Source organism: Balaenoptera physalus, assembly GCF_965194825.1.
Source record: "Balaenoptera physalus genome assembly, chromosome: 13".
NCBI classification, from domain to species: domain Eukaryota; kingdom Metazoa; phylum Chordata; class Mammalia; order Artiodactyla; family Balaenopteridae; genus Balaenoptera; species Balaenoptera physalus.
The window spans coordinates 71525733-71553034 of record NC_138892.1 but is presented as its reverse complement, the minus strand read 5'-3'; the positions used below and the strand labels follow the sequence as shown (position 1 = coordinate 71553034).

Here is a 27302-nt window from a genome sequence, read left to right as displayed (position 1 = left end):
TGGTTTGCGAAGTTTCGTGTTTGAGATTTCCCGCTGGACGATGCTCCACTCTCGGGTAGACCATTTGAAATTGATAGTGATCAAATTGAGACATTAATTGAGAAGAATCAACATTATACCACATGGGAGATAGCCGACATACTGAAAATATCCAAATCAAGCATTGAAAATCATTTGCACCAGCGTGGCTATGTTAATCGCTTTGATATTTGGGTTCCACATAAGTAAGACGAGAAAAACCTCCTTGACTATGTTTCCACATGCGATTCTCTACTTAAACGTAATGAAAACGTTCCATTTTTAAAGCAAATTGTAACAGGCAATGAAAAGTGGATACTTGTACAAAAATGTGGAATGGAAGAGATCGTGGGGCAAGTGAAATGAACCACCACCAACCACACCAAAGGCCGGTCTTCATCAAAGAAGGTGATGTTGTATATATGGTGGGATTATGAGCTCCTTCTGGAAAACCAAACGATTAATTCCAACAAGTACTGCTCCCAGTTAGACCAACTGAAAGCAGCACTTGACAAAAAGCATCTGGAATTAGTCAACAGAAAACGCATAATCTTCCATCAGGATAACATAAGAATGCATGTTTCTTTGATGACCAGGCAAAAACTTACAGTTTGGCTGGGAAGTTCTGATTCATCTGCCATATTCACCAGACATTGCACCTTCAGATTTCTATTTATTTCGGTCTTTACAAAATTCTCTTAATGGACAAAATTTCAGTTCCCTGGAAGACTGTAAAAGGCACCTGGAACAGTTCTTTGCTCAAAAAGATAAAAAATTTTGGGAAGATGGAATTATGAAGTTGCCTGAAAAATGGCAGAAGGTAGTGAAACAAAAAGGTGAATATGTTGTTCAATAAAGTTCTTGGTGAAAATGAAAAATGTGTCTTCATTTTAATTAAGAACCGAAGGCACTTTCTGGCCAGCCCAATACTGTATAGCACAGGGAATTATACCCATTATCTTGAAGTAACCTGTAATGGAATATAAACTGCAAAAATACTAAATCACCATGCTGCGCACCTGAAACTAACACAATATTGTAAATCAACTATACTTCAATTTTAAAAAAGGATTAAGTGATTTTACACATACAACGCATATTTTACCATGCATGTCACATAGTAATCATTTAATAAATGTTAACTGTGGAAAAAAAGCAAGGTATATTCTCTTTTCAGGGTATAGAGTTAATTCTATATGGTATATTCATTCATTTGGTAAGTGTTTACTATGTCAGGTACTCTTCTAGCCTCTGGAGACAATAAGCTCCTTTCACGAAGCCTACATTTTAGTATAGATTATAGATAGTAAACAGATAAAAAACAAAACATAAGTTTTATGAAGAAAAATAAAACAGGGTAGTGGAGTAGAAAGTGCTTCTACTTCAGCACCTTCCTGTACCTTCACTTGATGTCTGGATGTCTTCAGTAACATTTCACATTTTACACTATCACAAAAGCTATAGCTTTTACTGGCTGGCATCTTTCTGGAGCTTCTACCTAAAAGACTTTGTGAGTGGAAAATAGCTGTTGTTCTAGGGGGAAAAAATTACTGCATTGTAAACCAGACAGAGTAGTTGTGTATTTTTGTAAGAGAATAATGTTCTGAGCAATTAGGAGAACCATGCTAGTCAGTGTTTTTGTTTTTGTCAGTGGGGTATACATAATAATTCCTTATTACGGGAAGGAAATATTAGAACATTTAAAATATTTTATTTGAAACAGTTTTTAAAATTTAAAAAAGTTGCAAGAATAATTCAAAGAATTCCTGTAATCCTTCACAAGAGACCCCATTAATGTCTCCAACACTGCCCCAGTAATGCACTTTATAGCAAAAAGATCTATCTGATCTCATAGATCATGTTTTTGTAGACTTCCTTAATCTGGAACAGTTTCTCAGTCTTTCCTTGATTTTTATGGCTGTTTTTGGCAAAATGAAAACAGGACAGACATTTTATAGAATGTTTCTCAATTTGGGTTTGTCTGATGTTTCTTCATGATTAGATCCAGGTTATACATTTTTTTCTGATGCAGTTTCTGAAGTGATGCTGTGTTCTTTGTATTGCATCCTGTTAGGTTGCACATGCTATTGATTTGTCCCCTTATTAGTATTGTTGTCTTTTATCACTTGATTAAGATGGGGCCTGTGAAATTTCTTCACTGTGAAGTTAGCCTCCTCCCTTAAAGTTAGTGTTTGTGGGGAGATACTTTGAAACTATGTGATTATGCCATTCTTCATCCCACTTTCACCCCCTAGTTTTAGCATCCATTGATGTTTCTTGCCTGAATTAATTATTAATGAGATGCTTTTAAATGGGTGATTTTGTAATTAGGTGCTTCTTTCTATATTTATTATGCGGGCATTCTGTTGTGAGAAGAGCTTTCTCTTCTCTCCACCAGCCCCTTTAAAAAACAAACAAAACTTTGTTCTGTGTGGTATAATCTGTTGCCATTATTATTTTGATGCCCAAATTTGGCCAGTGTGAATCCGTTCAAAGTAACTTCTGTGTTTTTTTTAAAAAATATTTTGTTGTGGTAGAATATATATGACATAAAATATGCCATTGTAACCATTTTCAGTTATACAGTTCACTGGCATTAATTACATTTACAGTGTTGTACAACCATCTCCACTATTTCCAAAACTTTTTATTACCCCAAACAGAAACTCCATACCTGTTAAGCAATAACTCCTTATCCCCCGCTTACCTCCAGCACCTGGCAACCAACATTCTACTTTTAGGAATTTGCCTGTTCTAGATATTTCATATAAGTGCATTCATATGATATTTGTTTTTTGTGTCTGGCTTCTTTCACTTGGCATAGTGTTTTCAAGGTCCATCCATATTGTAGCATATGTCAGAACCTCATTCCTCTTTATTGGTGAATAATATTCCATTGTATGTATATACCACATTTTGTTTATCCATTCAACCTCTAATGGACATTTGGGTTATTTCCACCTTTTGGCTATTGTGAATAATGCTGCAGTGAACACTGACATATAAGTATCTGTTTTGAGTCCCTGTTTTCAATTTTTTTGATGCATATACAGGAGTGGAATTGCTGGGTCATACAGTAATTCTATGTTTAGCTTTTTGAGGAACCACCAAACTGTTCCATGGTAGCTGTACTGTTTTACATTCGTACCAGCAATGTGCAAGAGTCCCAGTTTTTCTACATCCTCACCAACACTTGTTACATTCCTATCATCATCATCACCATCATTATTACTGTTATTACTGCCATCCTGGTAAATGTGAAGTGGTATCTTGTGGTTTTGATTTGCATTTCCCTAATGACTAGTAATGATGAACAACTCATTTCATATGCTTATCAGCCATTTGTATTTCTTCTTTGGAGAAATTATTCATTTTTTTTCTTTTTTTGCCCATTTGAAAATTGAGTTGTTTGTCTTTTTGTTGTTGTTTTAGGAGTCCTTTATATATTCTGGATATTAAATCCTTATCAGATATGTGATTTCTAAATATTTTCTCCCATTCTTTAGCTTGTTTTTTCACTTTGTGGATAATGTCTATTTTTGATGTACAAAATTTTTAAATTTGATAAAATCTAATGTATCTGTTTTTCCTCTTGTTGCTAATGTTTTTGTGTCATATAAGAATTTATTGCCAAATTAAGATCATCTGTGTTGTTTTGACTTATCTACCTCATTTTTTGATTATTTCCTTACTTTCTGCTGAAAGATGTTCATGGTCCTTTTTATACTTTCCCTGCCCTGACCCTAAAATCAGCAATTTCTCTAAGGAACACAGGTTCTCTTTAGTGGAGAGTGGTTTTTTATAACCAAGATCTGGACAGTAGGTGCGTGCATATATGCACGCCCACACACACAAACACACACACACCTTTACATCTGTATTTATTTTTATACAGTATTTACATATATGAGTTCATGGCAGTATCCTTTCATCTTTTCCATATTTCACCTCGCTTCTTCATCAGTGAGAAACCTGGCTTCCATTTGTTGGTAGAGACAGTCCTCCATGGGTCTCTTGAACTCCTACACATCTGGCCAAGTTACACCAGGAATGCAAGGCCCTGATCACTTTTTATCCATATTATTTCTCAGAGCTGAGTTTGTAGTGAGCACTCTTGAAGGATAAGGTAATATCTCCCTCTGTGTCAAAGAGCAGGCTTGCTTATTGCTTGGGGTAAAAATAGTGGTTTTTTACTTGGGTTCCCCAAGTTCAGTGTTCCTCAGTTATGAACCAAACCCACGACATGTGCATCCATCTGGGCTCATATCACATCATCCCTGTGGGACTTGGGACCTGGGGAAACTGACACAAACGTGCCAGCGCTTATGTTGTTTGCTATGCAGATGTATTAAGTACTTTGTCTCTGATCCAAGAGTCTTGTGTCTTCTGCAGGCATCCATGAAATAGTAACGGTCTAACTCATTAGCTTGTAAACAGAGTAAAATCTGATCTCAGAGCTGAAACCAGCACCTTCAATATATTTGCTTACATTCCTATACATAGTTAATCCTCTGACCCTGTCGGTCTTTCTTCTCATACTCCCCAGCACTTTCCTTTTGCAGATTGCCATCACTGGCTGCTACTGGGGTGCCTTGCTTTCACACCATCTTCCATAGGTCTGTTACTGGCAGTGGAATGTTCTGTTTTATGTGTTTCATATTGTAGCACATTACGTACTTCATAAATCTAGCGTGTGTGTGAATTAGTGGTTTATATTCAAATATGTTTTATTAGTAGGACTGTGGAATCACTGGAAGCAACTGGATGAAATAACAGCTAACAGAGGAAAAGAGAATGTATCAAGTTTTCTATCATCCTCATGCAACAACCCCCGCCCCTCGCCTGTCACTTTCTTATTTTTTTTTAACATCTTTATTGGAGTATAATTGCTTTACAATGTTGTGTTAGTTTCTTCTATACAACAAAGTGAATCAGACATATGTATACATATGTCCCCATATCCCCTCCCTCACTTTCTTATTTAATAGAGCCACATACCTGGTAATTTGTCTACATTTCAAGTATATAATCACCTACTAATCTTGGTTCTGTATTTACCCAGTGATTATATTATCTGTTTGTTCAAAACACACTTGTAGATGAAATTCAGAATATGTTAGGATTTTTTTCATTTTGTATTCAAGGAACATGTCATACTTTATTGATATAGATAGAATGAGGTTATTTTTAACAGTCACTTTTCCCCCTGTACTTATGAGGTCTCAGAATAAACCTTAGGATGGAATTTGTTTAAAGTACTAAATAATATCTAAAAATATGGAACAAGAGTGTCACCAAGTGGTCAGTATACTTTAATTTTAAATAGTTTTTTTTTTCCTGCATTCACATATGGAAAGTTTTGATTTAGTTGTTAAGTATTTCATACTTATTGATTTTTTAAAAAGAGTAGATTTAATTTTTGATTTTATTATAGCTGTTTTATCTTCTTAGGTGATAATCTGTTTGATGGAGAAAAATACTGTATAACATCTTTTTCTATTTAGTTCAGGGGTACAAATATTTATTAAGTGTTTACTATGTTAGGCCACTGTGTTTGTATCACTGACTTACAGTCTAGGTAGTGAAATAGATGCACAAGTACATAGCATAATATAATACGGGCTGAAGTTTCATCAAGTGCTGAAGACAAATAAGCACTTATCCTGTACTGAGGTTTTATTAAAAGTTTCTGGGAGGGGTGGATAATTTCAACAGAACCTGAAGGAAAAGTAAGAGTTAATCAGAAAAAGAGTAACAGGGGGGCTTCCCTGGTGGCGCAGTGGTTGAGAGTCTGCCTGCCGATGCAGGGGTCACGGGTTCGAGCCCTGGTCTGGGAAGATCCCACATGCCGCGGAGCGACTGGTCCTGTGAGCCACGATTGCTGAGCCTGCGCGTCTGGAGCCTGTGCTCCGCAACAAGAGAGGCTGCGATGGTGAGAGGCCCGCGCACCGCGATGAAGAGTGGCCCCCACTTGCCACAACTAGAGAAAGCCCTCGCACAGAAACGAAGACCCAACACAGCCATAAATAAATAAATAAATAAATAAACCCAAAGTTTAAAAAAAAAAAAAAGGAAAAAGAGAATTAAAAAAAAAAAAAAAAGAGTAACAGGGACCATATTCCTACAAAGGGAAGAGCATGAGCAAAGCTGTGTAAAGCATGATGTGTAGAGCTATTAATAGGCGATTATGTAAGAGCTGGGGAACTGTGGATTAATCTCTAACTAAGAAGTCTGGGTTTTAGTCTATTAACTGTGGGGAACTACTGAGAAATTTTAGCTTGGTAGAAAGAGGGGGGCTACAGTAACGCAGTCAGGTTGTAGCTTGTCTTCAGTGTAGGGGATGACTTTTAAAGATGGCACTAGGGCTTGCCTGGTGGTACAGTGGTTAAGAATCCGCCTGCCAATGCAGGGCACACGGGTTCGAGCCCTGGTCTGGGAAGATCCCACATGCCGCAAAGCAGCTAAGCCTGTGCACCACAACTACTGAGCCTGAGCTTCAGAGCCCACGAGCCACAACTCCTGAAGCCCGGGCGCCTAGAGCCCGTGCTCTGCAACAAGAGAAGCCACGCAATGAGAAGCCCGCGCACTGCAACAAAGAGTAACCCCCGCTCGCCGCAACTAGAGAAAGCCCGCACACAGCAACTAAGACCCAACGCAGCCAAAAATAAATAAATTAAAAAAAAAAAAGATGGCACTAGAGATAGAATAAGAAACCATGAATATCTTAATTGGAGAAAGGGAGTTGGGGGTGGAGGAAAAGGGTTAAATTTGATAAATGCTTAGGAAGTGAAAAATCAGCAAGATGTGGTTGTTGGATGTGGGAATAAAGAAGAGGGGAATATCTGGAGTCCAGGCGGCGTCCGGCATGGGAGCCGGGGGACCACGATGGTAAAGAAGCAGAAAGGCCGCGTTGTGATCGACTCAGACACGGAAGACAGCGGCAGCGATGAGAACCTGGATCAGGGGACACAGGTTCGATCCCTGGTCTGGGAAGATCCCACATGCCGCGGAGCAACTAAGCCTGTGTGCCACAACTACTGAGTAGTGAGCTTGCGAGCTTGCGAGCCACAACTACTGAAGCCCACGTGCCACAACTACTGAAGCCCGTGCGCCTAGAGCCCGTGCTCTGCAACAAGAGAAGCCACCGCAACGAGAAGCCTGCGCACCGCAACGAAGAGTAGTCGCCGCTCACTGCAACTAGAGAAAGCCCGCGCGCAGCAGTGAAGACCCAACACAGCCAAAAATCAATAAATAAAATAATAAATTCATAAAAACAAGAAGAAGAGGGGAATATCTGGATTTTTTGTTTGTTTACTGTGTGTGTAATAATACCATTATCTGAGATTGGCAGTATAGGAGGAATGGTTTCAAGGGAGGAGCTGCATTCAAAATTGAGGTTGTCCAAGGAGAAGGTATAGTTAGACAAGAGCAGTGGACTAAGGTCAGAACCCTAGGGAACACTTTTACGGAAGTGGTGGAAAATAAAGCTTTTTAAACGGTATTATGGGTCACCGATGTCTAATGCAACTGAGTATTTCAGTGATGTAAAGATTAAAATATCTCTTGGGTTTCGCAGTGTCAGGATGAATGACATGGGAAGGGGGTAGATTCAGCCTGGGTGGATAACTTTTTAAAAAATACTTAACTGGGATGGAAAGTAGGCAATGTTGTTGGCTGGAGAAGGACACTGGCTAAAGGGAGATCACCTAAAACCTTTTTTTAGCTGGTCAGTAATTTGAGCATATTTATAGGTTGAAGGGAAAGAGAGGTTGAAGATACAAGACAGAAAAGGGATCACTGATGAAGCAGGTGAATGAGGACGAGGATGAAGACCATTGATAGAAGGGCTAACTTTTTTTTTTTTTTAGGTAGCTGTGGTATGGCATCCTGACAGATAGTTTTGTTTTTTTAATTAATTTTTATTGGAGTATAGTTGATTTACAGTGTTGTGTTAGCTTCTGCTGTACAGCAAAGTGAATCAGTTATACATATACATATATCCACTCTTTTAGCTTCTTTTCTATTATAGGTCATTACAGAGTTTGAGTATAGTTCCCTGTGCTATATAGTAGGGTCTTACTAGTTATCTGTTTTATATATAGTAGTGTGTATATGTTAATCCCAATCTTCCAATTTAAGAAGGTCTAACTTTTAATGGTGGGGAGGAGAGAGTCATATACCAAGAAAGGAAGGACAGAATTAGGGGTGGGCAGATGAAGGCAAATTGGGGGAGAGGGGTGTGGGCTGGCAGTTGAGGTAGTTCATGCCTAAAGATTGCTGTATTTTTCAGTATGTGAGGTAACTCACTGAGAGTGAAAAGTTTGGTTCTAGGTTAAAGGACTTGGGGAGAATTATCAACATAGAGAATACATGCTGGCATGAATGGGAGATTGAGCTCACTAATGATAAATAAAAATATTACTAGTGGAGTTGAAGTCACAGTGGAAGTCAGAGACCATGTATCCAAAGGGGAACCAATCTGTAGGCTTGTGTAATTTCTCTGTAGGATATGGCAACCCAACTACATCAGTGAAAAAATCACAGATTTTGGAATTAACTCAGGCTTTGGGTTGCCTTAGATGATGTATCAGAATTGCCAGGAGGGAAAGTTAGTGGTTTTCATAAAGTATTTCAAATACTGTAATTTAGGCTGGAAGCACAATAAGAATGGGGTTCATGGATTGCTAGGAAATATAAGAGACTTACAGGTATCCATGAGGTGTAGGTGGAGTTATTGTAGGAGTGAGAAAACTGAAGGATAAGACATTGTGATAAGAATGCAGTATTGGATTCTGATGAAGAGCACCTCTGGGTAATAAGTGGCAAGGTTTTGGATTTCAGGGAGTGCCTAAGTATTGTGAAGAGGTAGGAGGTGGTCAAGGAATTGCTACCATGCTGCACAGAGGATCCATGTGAATTCTGAAAGTCACTCATGATGTGGGTAGGATATGTTACAGTGCAGACTGTGGCATTGAGTTAAAGGCTTTAGGAAATGTGGGAAAATTCCCAGAAGGTTGGTAATATAGGCAATGTGGGGTTACAGTGGGATGGCATGAATTTAAATAAGGAGTTGTCGGGCTCTTTCTCCCTTTTCTTAGAGGATGGAGGATTTAGAACATAATCCTGTGCCCCATATACCTCAGGAGCTTGAGGTAAAGTCATCAATGTGCACTTATTACTCAGGAGTTTGAGGGGAGATAGTATTTGTGTTCCATTGCCAGGTTTCAGTTAAAGGAAGTTGGAGGGATTGGTTTATGAAGAAGCTGATATGAAAACATTACAAGATTGACTCAGATTACTATATTTTTGTTACGTGAGTGAAACAAATACAGTTATTAAGCATAAAGTACTTGTAATACTTACAGGTGAGTAGTTAACATATTTGTTTATCTGTGGCAATAATGTCCCTGTCTATCAATGGCAGTAACTCATGTGCCTACAGTGGCCAGTTAGGGAATGTAAACGAATGCCAAGGGTCAGATTGGAGCAGCTGCTACCTGGTACCAGCTGATCTTTGCTGTTTAATAATATAAGGCCACTGTGGCCTGCTTCAAAAGAAGTCAGAAATTTAGATTTTTAAAAAATGTTAGATCTCTTGATTTTTCAGTGTTCACAACTAATTAAAAAAAGGGTTTGTGGTCTCTGGAGTAGGGCAATAATCTGGGACTCTGAAATGAAGAGCATGTAACAGCAGCTGTCTCATAATGGTGTTTCTCAGTCCTGGCTATACTCTGAATTAGGTGTAAAGCTTTTTATAAAAAAAAAAAAATACTCCATAATTCCTGGTCCTCACACTTGGTGATCTGATGTAATTGGTCTTGGGTGGAACCTGTGCATCAGTGTTTTCTAAAAGCTCATCAGATGTTCTAATGTGAAGCTAGACTTGAGAACCGTTGATCTAATAGGTAGTATGGCTCGACAACAGTCCAGAAACTGCAGGATCATGTTAACAGTGACTTCTTGGCACCTTCTGTCATTGGTGGTAACTTCATCTTGAATCTTTATTTTTGCTTATGTTTCTAAAACTTGTGTTCATAAGAATTGCTTAGGAGCTCATTAAAAATGAAGATTGCCAGTCTTCATCTCAAGAGATTCTGATTCAGTAAGTGGAGCCTTAGAATCTGAATCACCTGTATTTTTCACAAGCTCCCTGGATGATTGTGATGCAGAGGGTCTGAGGACTGAAGTTTGAGAATCTCTGACCTGTACTGTCTGCTGCTGATGGCAGACAAATCTGTATCTCTGGCCTTGGCTTCTTTTCTGAGCTCTACATTTCCACATCCAACTGCCTATTAGACACATCTTCACTTGGGAATCCCAGACTTTTCATTGAAAACTTTTTATTTCATCATTCTTGAAAAGACTTCAGCCTCTTCTTCACACATCTTAGGCATATAGGTAGACTACTTTTCCCAGCCTTCCTTCCCGCTAGGTGTGGCCATGTAACTATCTCCAGAATAATGTGAGTAGGAGTTCTCTTTCTGCACATATTCTTCCACACACATTTGCCTTTTCCCATGTTGCAGGGTGGACCCTGGAATGCAATGGCAGCAGGCATGTGACCTTGGAAGCCACGTGTTGAAATAGCAGAGTGGTCAGCCAGGGTTCTTGGATGATGCATGGAGCAGAGTCTCTCACCTTGGAAGGCCTGCCCTAGACTGTTTCATGGTGGTTAGATAGACTTCTTTTGTGTAATGACTCAACATTACATTTTTTGGTATTTTTGTTATAGCAAGTTAGGAACGTTTTTCCATAATAACGTTAGGCACTGTTTTAGGTGTCAGTGATCAAATTGTGAATAACACAGAAAAGATCTGTATTCTAGCTGGGAGATCTCAGCCCATATCTCATTCCCAGATTACTTTTAACTGTAAAGATGTGGTTTTGTGGGAAGAACTCTGCACTGGGTCCCCAAACTTCTCATCTCAACTCTGGTATAAGACAGTTACTTGATTTTGGGGTAGTATAGAGTAAAAAGTAATGTGGGAAATCCCTTAGCTTAAGTAACAGTACCCCTCGTTCTCTTGTTCCACATTTAAAAACAGATATTTGAGGTCTGCACTTAACTTATTCTTAACCCTGCTCTACTAGTTACCAAGGTGCTTTCTCTAAATGATTCCTGAAATTTTAATTCCTTTTTGAAGTTCTTGTTGACAAGAAATGAAGTAGCCAGTATTTTGTGTGAAGTATTTCTGAGTGTTGAATGTGGGAAGGAAAGAAAGATGAGGTCCTGAATAAGAAGTAAAATGCTTTCTTTCTCCCCCTTGTTCCCTCCCATTATATCTTTGCCTGATTTTTACTCTTAACCAGTAAACATACATCTGCTGAAACTCAGAGGTTGATCACAGTTTGTCTGGTTTGGTGTGAGGGGTGGAATTACTTTGGGGGTGTATATTAACAGGTGAGAATCCTGAACTTTATAAGTCTGCTTTTGAAACCAGCATTCAAGGTAATTATAGTGTAGATTGTCCCAGGTTCACATTTTGAGAAACAGTGCCTTATAGCATGTTAGTTCTTCCCATCTTCCATTCTCTAGGTGACTTTGCCCCCTATATATATGCCCAGCATTATGGCTGAAATGTTTGTGACACAGCCAAAGATGCTGTCCTAGCTCTCAAGTTATATACTTTTTTGATAATAAAAAGGATCAGTTCTGTTAAATATATGGGGTTTTTTGGGAGGCCTCATAGTAAGCATTCTAGCTGTACTTATATTTCTTCTTCTCTTTTTGATTGGATTCATTATATATGTTGATATCCTCATTTTCAACATAGCTAGAAACTTTATAGTTTGAAGGCTTTTGATGTAAGTTTTCTTTGTGCAGTAAATGGAACTTCGTCTTACTTGCAGTGCAGAGTTATACCCTGTGAATTAAGGAATGACAATTAAAATGTGCTCAAGTTCCCAGTATCATGTTGCTGTGTTTAGCATGCTTCAGGGGCATCTTTAAACAAAATTCTTTCTTAAAATCAGGATGATACTTGCACAAAGAAAATTATACTAGTTGATATTAATTGAATTTTATAGCTAATCATGAGTGTTGGGACTAACACACTTTAAAAGAAAAAAGTATGAATAAAACTGTGATACTTATTCAATCGATTCTTTTAATTTTTTTTGGACAAACTAATGATAAACTATAGAGATTTTATGTTTTGCATTTTAAGTACTAAATGACAGTTGTGTATGTGGGTTTGTTTTAATTTGTACCGTTCTTCAGGAGACAGTTCTGTATTTAAGAATGTTTAGCTTAAATTTATTTTACTTATGTGATTTTAAATACTTAGATTTTCTTGTTAAAATGGGATTTTTACATCTGAAATAATTTTAAGGAATCTTAATTAGTGATCAAGAAGACAGAAATCTCTAAGTATTTCAAATAGAGGGTTAGTCAGTCATTAGCAATTCAGGGTCAACCTAAGGGAATTTAGGTCATATGAAGCCAGGCTAGTCTACTTCCGGTTCACCCTGCTCATTGTGTAACCCTTAGGAAGATCTTTATATCCTAATTCTGTGAAGTCATCAGAATTATTTCTCAGCTTTTCATCCTCTCAAATCCTGCTTCTGAAATTGGCAGATATATAAAAGCAAAAGTAACCCAAAAAAGACAGGCTCAGCAATCTGGGCTTCCTACTTCTCTTGTACATTGGATCCATAGTTCTTTACTACATTTTTAGCTCTCTGATGACTCTGAGCAGATTAGTAAAAAACAAATCTTTTGTCCAGTTTTTCTAGATTTTTTTCAGCAGTAAGTTAGAATTATTTAGTTCCCCATTTTTGGACATAGAAGTATTTCTTAAATGTAGTAGTGGTATTTTGTTGAAGTAGCAAAAATCGAGGTGAGCCTTGAAGTAATGGTATCTTTAGGTCAAACTCTATGAAACAGAAATATTTAAAAAATATGTCAAAGATTTTATTAGTAGAAAATATCTATTAAATATATGGTACAGAGTAAAACCGTGAGTGAGTTTACAGAAATACAAGCTGTTAAAGCAAGGGCAACAGAAGACTTAAAATTTTTCTGTTAATAATTATTTTGTGTTTGCTTATTCATTAGTCATTTGATAACATTTAGTTGCATACATACAATAGCAGGCACCAAAGATTTAAGAAAAACTATGGGAGACAAAAAAATCTTTAAATTTTATATTTTGTTATAAAGGATTATTTTTTTTATGTTTTATCTATAAAAGATTGTCTTCAAATCTGTGCACTAACTTTTCTGCAGGTCAGGTGAAGAGAATCATATTTGGAAATAACGTTGAAGGTTAAGAATTGCTTTGTTAAGGTATAGCATTTTTCTGAATAATGGAAAAATAAATAGCAACAAAATATAAGTTGGATTATTTCTTGGTCAAGACATATTATAAGGTTTGCCTTTGCAGAGAGAATATCCTGAGGTGGAGGAAGCTAATCATGTTGCCCTGATTTCTTGGTGATCCTCTGGGAAGATTACCTGACACCACGTTGGTAGTTGAAGTTGACAAGGCTGCCTTCTCTTGGGTTTGGCGAGTAATGCTATGCTGTTCAGGTGTTCGAAATAAATCTTTAAAATATAATAATGATTTTTAGACAGTAGTTGGTCTTACAATTTGTTTTCCCTTAAAATAAATATTAAAAATGAAAATTCTTTTCTCGAAGATGAAAGTTCTGTTTGCTTTCTTTAAAAAAATCCCTTCACATCATTTTAAGTGATAAGGAGCTAAATTTTTGAATATCACATTTTTAGAGGAAAATAAACACCTTTCTTTTTTTTTTTTTGCTGAGTTGAGTCTTCGTTGCTGCGCACGGGCTTTCTCTAGTTGTGGCGATCAGGGGCTACTCTTCGTTGCAGTGCGTGGGCTTCTCATAGCAGTGGCTTCTCTTGTTGTGGAGCACCGGCCCTAGAGTGCATGGGCTTCAGTAGTTGTGGCTCACGGGCACTAAAGTGCAGGCTCAGTAGTTGTGGTGCACGGGCTTAGTTGCTCTCTGGCATGTGGGATCTTCCCGGACCAGGGATCGAACCTGTGTCCCCTGCATTGGCAGATGGATTCTTAACCACTGTGCCACCAGGGAAGTCCCAATACCTTTCTTTTTCATAGACACTTATTAAAGCATATAACATACATAAAGTACACAAATCAAGGTGTATAGCTCAGTGTTAACTGTAAGTGTAACCACATCCAGGTTAAGAAATAGAACACTACTTGCACCCCAGAAGCTTCTTCATGCACCTATTCAGTTATTTTCTTCTTCCTCTCCAAAGGTGATCATTATTCTGACATAAAGCCATCTTAACAGTCAATGAGAATAATTACAGTCGTTGTGACTTGTAAAACCTTTTGTCAAAACATTAAACTCTTTCAACAGAAATGTATAGGGAAGTAAAATAAATGGTAAAACTAATATTCATTTAATACACTGTAATTTATAACATTAGAAACATTGAGAGTTTGAGTTTTATTTCTTTGTAAAAAAACTTAATCAAGAGTAGTTTGAACAGTGTTTGTCTTCTTCTCGAAGCAAGCATCTTTTTTATGCCTTGGTGAATGGTCATACGTACTCCATTCTGAGTTTGGATCAGTTTCCAACATTTTATCCTTTGCATTTTCATTGCCGTGAAATATCTCTGAGAGTTCCTTTAACGTGAATTTTTTTCTTAGCCTCACTTCCTCTGGGACATCTTCATCCTTTTTTGTCACAGTTCCTTTCGTTGTTTGCCTTCAATAAGTTTGCCTTCACCAATTTCCTCAGGCTGCATATCTTGAAGGCAACATTGTCAACATTCCCATGGTCACCTGTTTCTTCCGTAACTCCATTTATGTTCAATTTGAATTCCACTCCTATCATTGTCACTTCTTTGTTTCTTGGCTGCACTTTTGTCTTTGTTGACTAATTCTCTTTCAATTATCCATTTTTATAAAATATCATGTGGGTTTATCACTGGGAACAAGAAGGCAACAAAACTACATGCTTTGTTGTCTGTGTATGAACTGAGTAACAGATGCACCGTGACTAATCCAAAAGCCTTTGAAAAATGCAGTGCGGTTCGTCACTGATGATGATGTGCATTTGTTAGTCCTGTGGTGATTTGTGGACTGAGAGCTAGCAGCTTTGCACCCATTTATATTCCCATCTGCAACACATGTGAATTTCAGTTGTTTCACATCCTTGTCAACACTTGGTATTTTCAGTGTTTTTTTTTTTAATTTGAGTTAATAAGTATGAATACTTATTATGTATTATGAATTATGTAGGCGTTATTCCTCTTAATCCATCATTCCCGTTTTATAGATGACGAAACAGGCACAGAGAAGTTAAGTAACTGTCACACCTCTCCCATGGTAACCAAATGATGGAGCCAGGATTTGAAACCTGGCAGACTTGTTCCAGAGTCTATGCTCTTAACTATTGGACTGTATATAAATTAAAGATTGAAAATAGAGTAGAAAATACTTTACTTGAAAATGTAACATAATTTGAATGTTTAGAAGAGTTGAAGGAATTTTAATACTTGATGTTAGGTATATTATAAAGTAACATTTTAGAATTGTTAAGTGGTTCCAAGAAAGCTTTAGAATGTTTCTTCTTATTTCTTAAACTGATAGATTAAATTTGAGTGTGTGTGTGTGCCCGCGTGCATGCACGTGTCTGTCTGTCTCAGGATTTCTGAACTTTGACACTATTGGCATTTTGGGCTGGGCAGTTTTTTATTGAGAGGGTCTGTCCTGTTTACTGTAGGTTGTTTAGCAGCACCCCTGACCTTTACCCACTAGATGCTAGTAGTATCCCCTGTTGTGACAGTAAAAAATGTCATGTCTTCAGATATTGCCACGTGTCCTGCTTGGAGCAAAATCACTGTCACTTGAGAACCATCAGTATACTAAGGAGCCTCACTAATAGAATCCTTTTTTATCCTTGCATATATTTTGACTGTTTTTGATATTCATAATTTGGATAAGTAGGGTTTTTTTGCATTTAGAGTATCAGACTCTCAGAGAAGTAATACTAGCTGTACTCGTCACTTGAGCACATTAAGCATCAGGAAACTGTTTCTAGAGGTTGCTTTTCCTCTTTGAAGTATAATTACAGCTACTTAATTACTGTGGAGAATATTAGCTATCCAGATTTCTTTTTGGATTGGAAGGTTGGTGTTGGAGGGAGGTGGCTTTGAGTAGTGGAAGATCAATTTTTAAAATCTAAAATAGGGAACTTAAGAGAATATTGACATCAGAAAATATTTAGTTACATAAGTTGTTTATAATAGTCAAACTGATTTACTAAATAATTGTGAAATATTTGGTCTTCCACTTGATAAATAGGAACTATCAATGAAATGAAAGAAAAAAAACCTTAACAACTAATTTCTAATTAAATAAAAATAAAAATTTGAAACTTACATTATGAAGTACTTACAATCACATTATAGAAATCATCTGAAAAGAAAGGAAAAAATTCCTTGATTTTACTAGGAATAAGTTTACAGATGAAAGCACTGTTGATTTTCTGTTGACTTACATGCTTTAAAAACTCATTGCACTCTTACATTACATTTTATGCCAAAGAAATAGAAGTAAATGAAAGGGTTTTGTTTAGGTATAAGGTAAAAGATACAAGGTTGCTCAATTTGTCCTTGCCATATTATCTTAATTTAAAGAAAAAAAGAACAAAACAGCTAAGTCCTTGTATATCCATTTTTACCTAAGTCTGTCATAAATTATAGTGGAAGACAAAAATTTAAGAAAATTAAGACTCAGTTGTTTCATAAAACTAATATCACGTGCACTAGTGATATACATTGACACCCATCTTATTTATGGATTACTGGATTGTTTTGATAGCTGTGACTTTTTTCTCTCAAAGATAGAAACTCTTATGGTTGACATTTGAAACCAAGTGCAAACTAAATTAACCAGGTGTTATGCCTAGAAAAAGAAGGAATTCAAAGTATTGTGTAGCATTTTGTAACGTTAGATTGAGCCTAGAAAAAGTGAGATTTGTACAGAATATAAATAGAGGAAGAGAGAAAGGAAACTTGTTATTAAAGATAAGAAAGGCATTCTGACAGTGTGGACCTTGAAGTCTAACTCTGTTTTACGGACTAGAGTAGTATTTTTCTTTTTAGGACCAGTAAATCCCTAGCAATTTCCGGCCCAACCCAAATTGTGTATTATTCATGATGAGGCTTATATATCCCACCCTAATTTTCACTATTGGATGGGATCATTTGCCTATTTGATAGGGAAAAATTAAAATAACTTGAGTTATATTAAATATTTAGTGAGGTGATACATTTGTCTTTCATTGATTTATCTTCATATCCTTCATCTACTTTTTATTGGTGTTTTCATCTTGTTCAAAGGTTTGTCAACATTCATTAAATTATTAAAGACTAACATTTAAGACTGCCATCAGATGTTGGAATTTTCCCTCTTAATTGGAAATTTGCTTTAAATCTAATTAAATTTTCAACTTTAGGCACTTTTTTGGTATGTAGTTTAAACTTGGTATTTTGATACACAGTGGTTTCTTCCTGTTGACTTATAATTATTTAGTATCTTTTAAATATATATATATATATAGAGAGAGAGAGAGAGAGACAGAGACAGACAGACAGACAGAGAGACAGGTCTTTTTCTCCTATCCCTTCCTTCCAAACATTTAGCTTTTTAGTCAGCCTGAATTTGTCATAGTATGTGTTAAAGGAAAGAGAATCTATCACCCTCTTCCCCACGTTGTCTCAAAGTTAGGTAAAATATTTTATAACTTGAGGATCCATATGTTTGGGGGAAGGTTAAAAATAAGATAACGGATAATGAAAAGACTAAAGCTTAGAACTATAGTCATAGATACCGTTCATTGCAGTTGCTGTGCTTAAAGGAGTTAGGAAGTAAATTAAGATCAAAGGCCATACATGAGCAGCTGAACTAATTTTTGAGTCTGTGTCTTCCTGCAGAGAATGCTCTGAGAAGTGTCACTGTAAATAAAGATGTTTAATTTTATTAAACTCAGTGTTTCCCACAGTTGTGGATTAGTATTTTGTGGAACATATTTTGAGAAAGGCTTTTTTATATTATAAGTAAATAAACATTAAATTTGTATATTTACAATTACATTATAAACATATAAAGTCAGGTCTCTGGTAGAAAAGAAAATATGAATCAGCCAAAACATATTTCTATCATTATGTAACTAATTTGCTCTCCAAAATACAATTAAACTTCTAAAGCATAAAAATCTTGAGATATTGGCAAGGGGTAAGGTGAAAAAAATCCCCATACTTCTCTTTGTGTTCTGTGAGAAAAAGGAAGCTATAGGTAAACTCTTTATTCTTTAATAAATTGTGTTTGGAAACCTTCAAGAAGTACATAATTGTTTACATTGGGATCAGCAAATTATAACCCATGGGCCAAATCTGACCAGCTGTCTATTTTTGTAAATAAAGTTTTATTGGAACACAGCCACACACATTGGTTTACATATCATCTGTGGCTGCTGTTGTGTTAGAGTGGAGTGTTGAGGAGTTGTGATGGAGACCATATAGCCCACAAAACCTAAAATATTTGTAGTTGGACCTTTAAACAAATGTTTGTTGACCCCCTAGTCTAGCAAATGGCCATTCTGCCTACTTTTCACTTTATATGTGTTTTGTCTGTGTACAGAACTCCATAACTGCCATTCTGTACATTGAATTATCCACACTTCATCTTCTGTAAAGCAAATTGCTTGGGAAGTCAAGTGGAAGTCTTGTTCTGGAGGTTTTATTATTTTGAGTAGGTTTTAAACTCTTAACAAATATGTAAGATTTCATAGTTTTTTCTGAATGATAAAGCTGTCAAGCGGTTGTATTGGCACGCTCAGCTAATTCCTTGAATAAGCCTTTATACCGATTTGATGGAAATCATAGTGGGGTAATACTGTCAATAGAATTAGCTAACATCTGTTGAGTGCTGTGTACCAGGCTCTGTTCTAAGTGCTTTACATATAATATCTCATTTACTCCTTGCAGCTGTAAGTAGGTACTGTTATTATCCCCACCTCGTAGATGATGAAATTAAGGCATAAGGAGGTTAAGTAACTTGTTCAAGGTCGTGGAGTCAGTAGTTACTTTGGGAGGGGCTTTTAGTACTTAGGAGGCTAGTTCACAGAGGGCCTTAGCAGTCCCTTTCCTTCCTCTACTTGTTATGCTTCTGTTAAGTCCTATACATAGAGCTAGTATTATATTTGAAATGTTGGTGCTGTATAATTCTATAAACGCCAAGAAAGCTCTCTGACTCATCATTGTGTCCTTGGCACCAACATATGATGCCTTCACAGAGCAATTAGAGTGATCATTGTAAATGTACATCAGGTCTCTCTACTGCCTCATTCTTTGTTGGGTTCCATCCCCTCTGTTACATGTCTGCTCAGATATTACCTTCTCAGAGATGTTCTTCCTGATCATCCCATCAAAAATAACCTCCCTCACATCTACCTTTCTTTATACTGCCTGTCAGTCTGAAATGTTGTATTTATATGTCTTCTCCATTACAATATAGGCTTCATGAGGGCAAAGACTTGGTCTTTTAGTATCAAAGTAGAGTGGATATATTTTCTATCGTTCTTTCCATCCATTTTCTGCAACAGGAACCTAACTTCCAAGAGTTGAAACCACTTACCTCCCAACTCACTTGCCTCCTAGTTCCTTGATTCTTGAGATGAGTTCTGGGCATACTTCTTGCTCCTTATTACCTCCTCCAAGCCACAGTTCCAGTGTCATCTCTGAACCTCTCCATTTGTACCACCTGTCCTCATCTTTGTACTCTTTGATGAATTTCCAGGACCCCATTTCTTGTTCCTGGATTATTATAGTTTCTGGCATATAGTCTTCTCCTCCATCCCTCCCTATCCTGATTTGATGATGCTTTTAATTAACACCAGTTCTTTCTTGTGTTTTCAGCTCTTTAGCTCTCCACTGGCATGGTCAAACCCTACAATCATCACCACTGGAAAATATTCTGCCTCTATCATTAGCCCTGAGTTTCTGTTTTTGACTTAAAGATACCATATTTATACGTACACAGCTCTTAGACGTTAGTGAGTTTGTCTAGTTCAGTCCTTCTCAAAGTTTCCTGTGCAACAGAATCACCTGGAGAGCCTTGTTAAAGCCCAGAATCCTTGGTCTCACTCCCAGAGATTCTGATTCAGTAGGTGTGGTTTGATGCCCTGAATTTGAATTTCTATCACCTTCCCAAGGTAATGCTGATGAAGGTCTGGGGACCTGCATTTTGAGGAACACTGCTCAGATGAATACTTTCCCCCAAAGGACAAATACTTTCCACTCTGCCTTAAGCGTCTGTTCATGTCCTTACTTTCTTTACTTTCTATTAATGACTTCTAGAATTATGTTACTGAGGTAAAGGACTTGTGAAGAGAGATTTCTCATATTTTTTCTTCTTGAAATGAGAATTTTCCTCTTTATCCTTTTTGTGTTCTTCTCTTCTTGGCTTCAGTGCTATTCTCTTCTACTTAGTTCCTTTGTCCCATTTTTTCCTGGTGATTTTTGGCTCCTTCTTTGTCCGTTACCATTTTTGTGTCTTGGATTATCAGTTTCTCCTTCAATAGGAAATTAGCCTTTTCCCCCCAACTTCCAAATATGACCAAGTAATCCCCTTTCCTCAGAGCATTGTCCCAATTCTCTTCCTTCTTCCCTCTGCCAAACTTTTTTTTTTTTAGAAGAAAAGTAGTTTAACTCCTTTAGTAGATATGTCATAATTTCTTATAGTCTGATTTGGTTTCCAAAGTTTTACTGGACAGCCTACTCACTGGTCATGTGACTCTTAGGTTTTAAATATGAAGATCTCTTCCAGCCTCTGCAGTATTTGATATTAACTACCTTTTCCCTTTTCAAAAATTTCTTCCTTTGTTTTTAGTTACTGCTTTTTTAAGTTTTCACTGTTCTGACTACTTCTCTTCTTGTTTGCATAATATCCTTTAATCCTTCTCTGCTTTTTCTTGAAGCTTGGAATGCTTTTCCCACCATCTAAATCTGTGCTGTTCATATGGGAGCCACTAGCTGAATGTGCCTGTTGAGCACTTAAGATGTGGCCAGTTCAGGGGCTTCCCTGGTGGCGCAGTGGTTGAGAATCTGCCTGCCAATGCAGGGGACACGGGTTCGAGCCCTGGTCTGGGAAGATCCCACATGCCGCAGAGCAACTAGGCCCGTGAGCCACAACTACTGAGCCTGCGTGTCTGGAGCCTGTGTCCTGCAACAAGAGAGGCTGTGACAGTGAAAGGCCCGCACACCGCGATGAAGAGTGGCCCCCGCTTGCCACAACTAGAGAAAGCCCTCGCATAGAAACAAAGACCCAACACAGCCAAAAAAAAAAAAAAAAATGTGGCCAGTTCAGACTGAGATATTGTGTAAGTGTAAAATACACACTGGATTTTCAAGCTGTAAGATGAAAGAGAGAATATAAAGTATCTCACTAAATTTTTTAATATTGATTACATGTTGCTAATATTTTAGATATATTGGGTTAAGTAAAATATTGCTAAAATTAATTTCACCTGTTTCTCTTTACATTTGAAATATGACTACATCATCTGTGCCTTGATTATATTTCTCTTAGACAATATTGATCTAAATTTCACCTTTGCTTAAAGACTCCTTGGTCAGTTTTTCATCTATTAATATGTATATATGTCTCTTCTAAATTACAGTACCAGCCTTCTGGAACATTTACTCCCCATCCCCCCATTAGATATTAAGCTTCTTCAGAGCCACAGTAATTCCTCATAGTGCCTTTCATATATTGGGACAGAGATATATAGATATGAAAAAGTATGTATACATACACACATGAATAAATGACTTGGCTAATATTACCACTTTATCAAAGTAGTACCATGTACTTACGGTAGCTGACGCCTGTGGTGATGTTTTTGCTTAATCTGATGATCAGTAGGAGACGCTGATGTGAAGGAGAGGAGAGACGTTACTCTGCTCTGAGATGTTAAAATCTGACGTGCACTTCCCCCGTGTGTATCTAGCCACCCCAAGCCGCTCTGACAGCTCTCAACTGTGCTGTTGTGATTTTACTGCCATCTGGTGTCAGAATTAGGAAACTGTACTTCAGCATTTCATCTTTCCATTCCCTCTAGAGAAGATAGGCAGTCTCTCCTCTGAATGTGGGCCTGTTCTTCTCCATTTCCTGAGTAAGTTATCAGGAAGAGCTCATTTACTTTCGCTGTATGAAACCTTTATTCTCCTTCTTGGAGCACTCTTTCATTGCCTTCCCTGATAACTTACTCACCTGTGCCTCATGTTTCTGTGGCCACTCTATTTCATTCTTCTCAGACAGCCCATTTCCTTCTCAGTGTGGCAGTTTTCTAGCCCTAGATTCTGGGCCTTCTGCACTTTTTATCCTTTGTTTTCATCTATACCCAAGGCTTTTAAATACTGCCTGTTTACAGACAAATTTATAGTTATAGCCAAAAATCTCTTCTGATAGTATCACCAGTATCTGTAGTTGCCTACCAAGATATTACATGAGCATCTCAAATATAGCACTATCAAGTCTAAATGTGGATCTCCCACCCTGTCCCTATTTCTCAGGTCTGTTTTTCTTATTTCAGTAATCCATCGTGCCAGAATTCTGGGTATCATCTTGTCATCCACCATCTCTCACACTCATTAGTCAAACATTTACCTTGTCTCATTGAGTCTACAAAACTGCACTCTTGTGCATGTTGAATTTGTGACCCTTCCCCTGCTCCCCGCCTTATCTAAGTCACCAGTGTCTCTTGCCTAGACTAAGTAGACTCCTAGTCTCCCTGCACACACCATTGGCTACATGTTTTGTCTGTATGTTTAATATCAGCCTCTCCCACTAGCCTGAGAGTTCCGTAATGGCAGGGACTGAGTGCATGTGGTTCACCACTGGGTCCCCAGCGCCTGGTACAGTTCCTAAAATCTGTGTAATACATATATAGCTACTTACTTCAGCTCTCAGTGATATTGATATGATTTCTATAGCTTTAGTGATTGAACTTGAATATATTGGAATTTCTTTAATGCTTTATTTCAGTATTAGTATTTTGTCTGAGTTTATTTATCATAAATGAGTTTTAACTGTTTTCTACTTTTGCACAGAGAAAATTATATCTGGAAAGAGGATATAGTTTGGGTATTAATCAATTAATGACAACAACCTACTTATATATTGTGGACTACCAGTCAATATGCTGAAATTATTTTCTGAGCAGTTGAAATTTCATACAATTGGTTCGTCTTTTTAGCATTCTTCTGTCTGAAGATAGTGGTCTCTAATTTTAATATGGAGGTACATTTGCTAAATCTTCAATTAAAACCTGTTTGACTCCAAGTGTTCTTTTAAATAGAGGCTTGTGTCTTTTTTTTTTTAAATTAATTAATTAATTTGTTTATTTTTGGCTGCGTTGAGTCTTCATTGCTGTGCGGGCTTTCTCTAGTTGTGGCGAGCGGGGGCTACTCTTTGTTGCGGTGAGCGGGCTTCTCATTGCAGTGGCTTCTCTTGTTGCTGAGCACAGGCTCTAGGCATGCAGGCTTCAGTAGTTGTGGCACACGGGCTCAGTAGTTGTGGTGCAAGGGCTTAGTTGCTCCGCGGCATGTGGGATCTTCCTGGACCAGGGCTTGAACCTGTGTCCCCTGCGTTGGTAGGCGGATTCTTAACCACTGTGCCACCAGGGAAGTCCGAGGCTTGTGTCTTCATAGTTGTATTTAATAATTTTAATTTGCTTTACTGTTATAAAGATAGTTTTGCTTTATAAATCTTTATTACTTGGGCTTACTTTCTGCTTTGAGTTGATGATATTGCTTACTAAGGAAATTTAATTTATAAAAGTAAAGATGATATAAAAAGTTGGTATTTAGAGATTGGCAACAATCTGTTGTAAATTCAGAGAGCAAGGATTTAATAGGTACGTACCAGGGTTTCTCAACCTTGGCATTGTCAACACTTTGGGTTGCATAGTTTTTTACTGTGTATATGTGTGGGTGTTGTCCTGGGCATTGTAGCATTTTAGGAGCGTCCTGCCCCTAACCAGTAGGGGCATTCCCTCCTCTCCAGTTGTAACAACAAAAGTGTCTGTAGATGTTGCCAAAGTATCATGGAGGGCAGCGGGGAATCACACTAGTTGAAAACCAGTGGTATATACTGTACTTAGAAGAGGATAGTAGACCATGAACTGTCTCATTGGGGAAATCTTTGGCATTCTCTAGGTGTCTTTGAGAGTATGGTAGCTGTGTGGTATGTTGTTAGTAGCAAGCAGAAATAGAGACTATATGACTTTTTCACATTAAAAAATTTTTGTGCTTGCTTAAAATGAAGTAACTTTTGCACTTAACCACCTGGTTCTACCCCAAACTGAAAAAATGACATAATTCACTGATAAAGTTTCATTTTGTTGACTGATTTCAGAAGTTAGGTGGTGGTAGAAAAAGGGGACATAAATTACAACACAAACAGTGGTTTGTAACCAGAGCTTTTGCCATTTGAGCTTGTATATAGAGAGTATAGGATATAATTAACTTATTTTATTTTTTCTTCAAAGGGACATGAGAGACGGCTTTAGAAGAAAAAGTTTCTACTCTTCCCATTATGTGAGAGACCGGTCTCCTCATAAAAGAGACACTCCTTTTTTCAGAGAATCACCTGCAGGCCGAAAGGATTCTCCACACAGCAGATCTGGCTCCAGTGTCAGCAGTAGAAGTTACTCCCCAGAAAGAAGCAAAACTTACTCTTTCCATCAGTCTCAACATAGAAGTATGTATTTTTAAGAGTTCTCCTTTTTTTTTTTTTTTTTTGCAACCTCCACTGATAAGAACGTATTGAGTCAGATTGCCTTATATGTGTTATTATTTTTAACTCTTTATTTGAAAAATTTCAAACTTACAGAAAAGTTGAAAGAATAGTATAACGAATGTCATACACACACATAGACACACACAAACATTTTGAAACCATTTAAATTGCAGTCTATATGACATTTCATTTCTAGTTCTTCAGCGTGGAAGAGGTTGTAATCATGTTGGCAAGTCACACACCTCCTGTATTTTCTGCTAATTCCTGAGCTGATCCAACCTCTTTAATCTTCTTTCACTAGAGGAAATCTATTTATATTTTTCATGAAAGATATTAGTGGATCCCCCTAAATATAAGGTATATAGCCTTATAGAATTTAGAGCTAAAACCTACCTTAGGTTCATTCTTTCCCAACCTCCAATTTGTTTTTTTTTTTTTTTTTTAATTCTTTCCCAACCTCCAGTTTGTTTTTTGTTTTTTTTAAGTTTGGAGTGCCTGGACATGCATGGCATTCAGTGCATGTCATCCTGGCCCAGTTGCTCAGTATGTGTTGGAATAAATAAATGAAGCAACTTTTCTAGGTAACGCTTTCCTGTGTTGTCATTCTAGACTCTACTACCTGCAGTTGAGCTCATTCACAAAACACTTCCTCATGCCTTCTGTATCCAGGGCACTGTGTTAGAACGATGTCCCTGTCACCAAGGAACTAGAATATATATGTGTATTTTTCCCCAACTAATAACAATTTTATCATTATGTAAATAAAACATGTAAAGTATAACTTTGATGTAAGGCTCATTATGTCGTAAATGAGTTAACATGACATTAGCCGGTCAGGCTAAGAGACTCTCACTCTGGGGATGGAAGAACATGCCATGGAGGAAATGACATTTGGGCTTATCTTTTATTTCAGACTTCTACAGGTGGAGAAGTATCTTCTAGGTAGAAGGAATTATAAGCCAATAATTTTTCTTTCCTTTTTAACTTCCTTCCTTTTAACTGTTTTTTTCAAATGATAAGGTTTTTAGTTCAACAGTCTTTGCCTCCTGCATGTTCAGAGTGATGGAAGATCACTTCAGATCATTAGATTGTCTCCATTGTAGCTGTTGCTGGATTCCTGTATTTAACAAACATTTATCACTTGTCTACTGTTTCCAGAGCTAGGTAGAGTGGGGTTTCCAAAAAACATATTTTTGGATATATGTGTAAGAATGCCGAAGGATTTAAAACAAACATAGTCACTTACACATGCCTGACTGCTTAAAATATTCTTGGAATAGTTCCAGGTAACTGAAAGTTTTACTGTGGAGTTCAGTGTTAAAAGTTTGGTATTTTCTCCTATGCTTTACTTCCTTTTTCTGCCCTCACCCTTCAAGTGGATAAATAACCTCTAAGTCTAATTTATGCTCACATGCACAGACCTAAATATCCCAAATTAGCCCGATATACCTTCTAAGACCGACGATATTTTTTTAGATGTGTGTGACTTAAATCCAAATCTATTAATAATTTGGTTAAGAGGAAGAAAGTGTCTTTGGAAACTGATTTTGAAGCCTTTTTAACAAAACATGAGTAAAATGGAAGCTTGAGATCCTTCTGTACAGCTTATAGTGAAGCCATTAAGTTATTTAAGTTACTGTTGAATTAGCCTTATTTTTTACATTTCTCCTCTAAAACAGATTCCTAGGGAGGCATCTTCTGTCTGCCTTTGGCCTGGTAGTCAGTGGCCAAAACTCTCAAATCTCAAGATGAAATGTAGAGTCACACAGTGATGCTCCTGTCTTAATGTCTGCGATATGCTTTCCCCATCCTCTGAGGTCTAATACCTTTAATATCTTGCAGTGATGGAAGGATAACAGAGAAAGTTGGGAGACTAAAATCTGGTGTGAATTGAATGAAATAGAGTGTATGACTTTGTTAATGCCTTTATGTTTATTTTCTTAAGTCATTTAGCTTTGAAAGTAAAGTTCTTTAATCAAGAAAAAAAGTTTGTTCTGGGAAAACTCTCTTTACGGGTTACTTTGGTTGATTCCTTAGCTGTTTGGGCTGAACTGTTGAAATGTTTTTCTGTACTCCTTTCATTAAATAGTTTTTAGAATAGTTATATGAGATCATCTTCCAAAAAGTTAACAGTAAAAGTCTTGCTTTAAACAATAAAAGGGAAAAAGTAATTGTTATTTTACATATCTGTGATAATGGTTTTTGCTTTAAATCTAAATCTCACAAATGTTGATGGCACCTTGCTTTTCTTCAAAAAAGGACTGAGAAATATCATCCTTCAATTATCAGTCACTTAAACTGGGCTAATTAACAGTGATGGGTTAATTTAGTTTTCCAATGTAAATTGAAATTTTGACAAAGATTTTAAATGTTTCTGTAACAGGTAAAAAACAATTTTCTTATTCCTTATGCCCTCATTTTGTTAATTCTTTAACTTTTAATTTTTTGCTTCTTGTTCATACTTTTCAGAGTAATTTTATT

General features: G+C 37.1%; 1 protein-coding gene and 1 pseudogene across 22 annotated transcripts in view; both read left to right on the top strand.

The window, feature by feature from the left end:
- Positions 1–27302, top strand: part of LOC309641915 (cytochrome c oxidase assembly factor 8 pseudogene) — a 1056438-nt pseudogene that overhangs the window by 74186 nt on the left and 954950 nt on the right. The gene's annotated exons all lie outside the window — the stretch shown is intronic.
- The window catches only part of PPHLN1 (periphilin 1), a 250861-nt gene that overhangs the window by 109518 nt on the left and 114041 nt on the right, over positions 1–27302 (top strand). For 20 of the 21 annotated variants that reach the window (XM_082422631.1, XM_082422630.1, XM_082422635.1 and 17 more), the window contains one exon: positions 24571–24782. In XM_082422631.1, coding sequence (XP_082278757.1) covers positions 24571–24782 — 212 coding nt within the window. Of the gene's footprint in view, positions 1–21040; positions 21400–24570; positions 24783–27302 lie in introns of those variants that run through there. The other variant, XM_082422641.1, reaches the window with a different exon arrangement.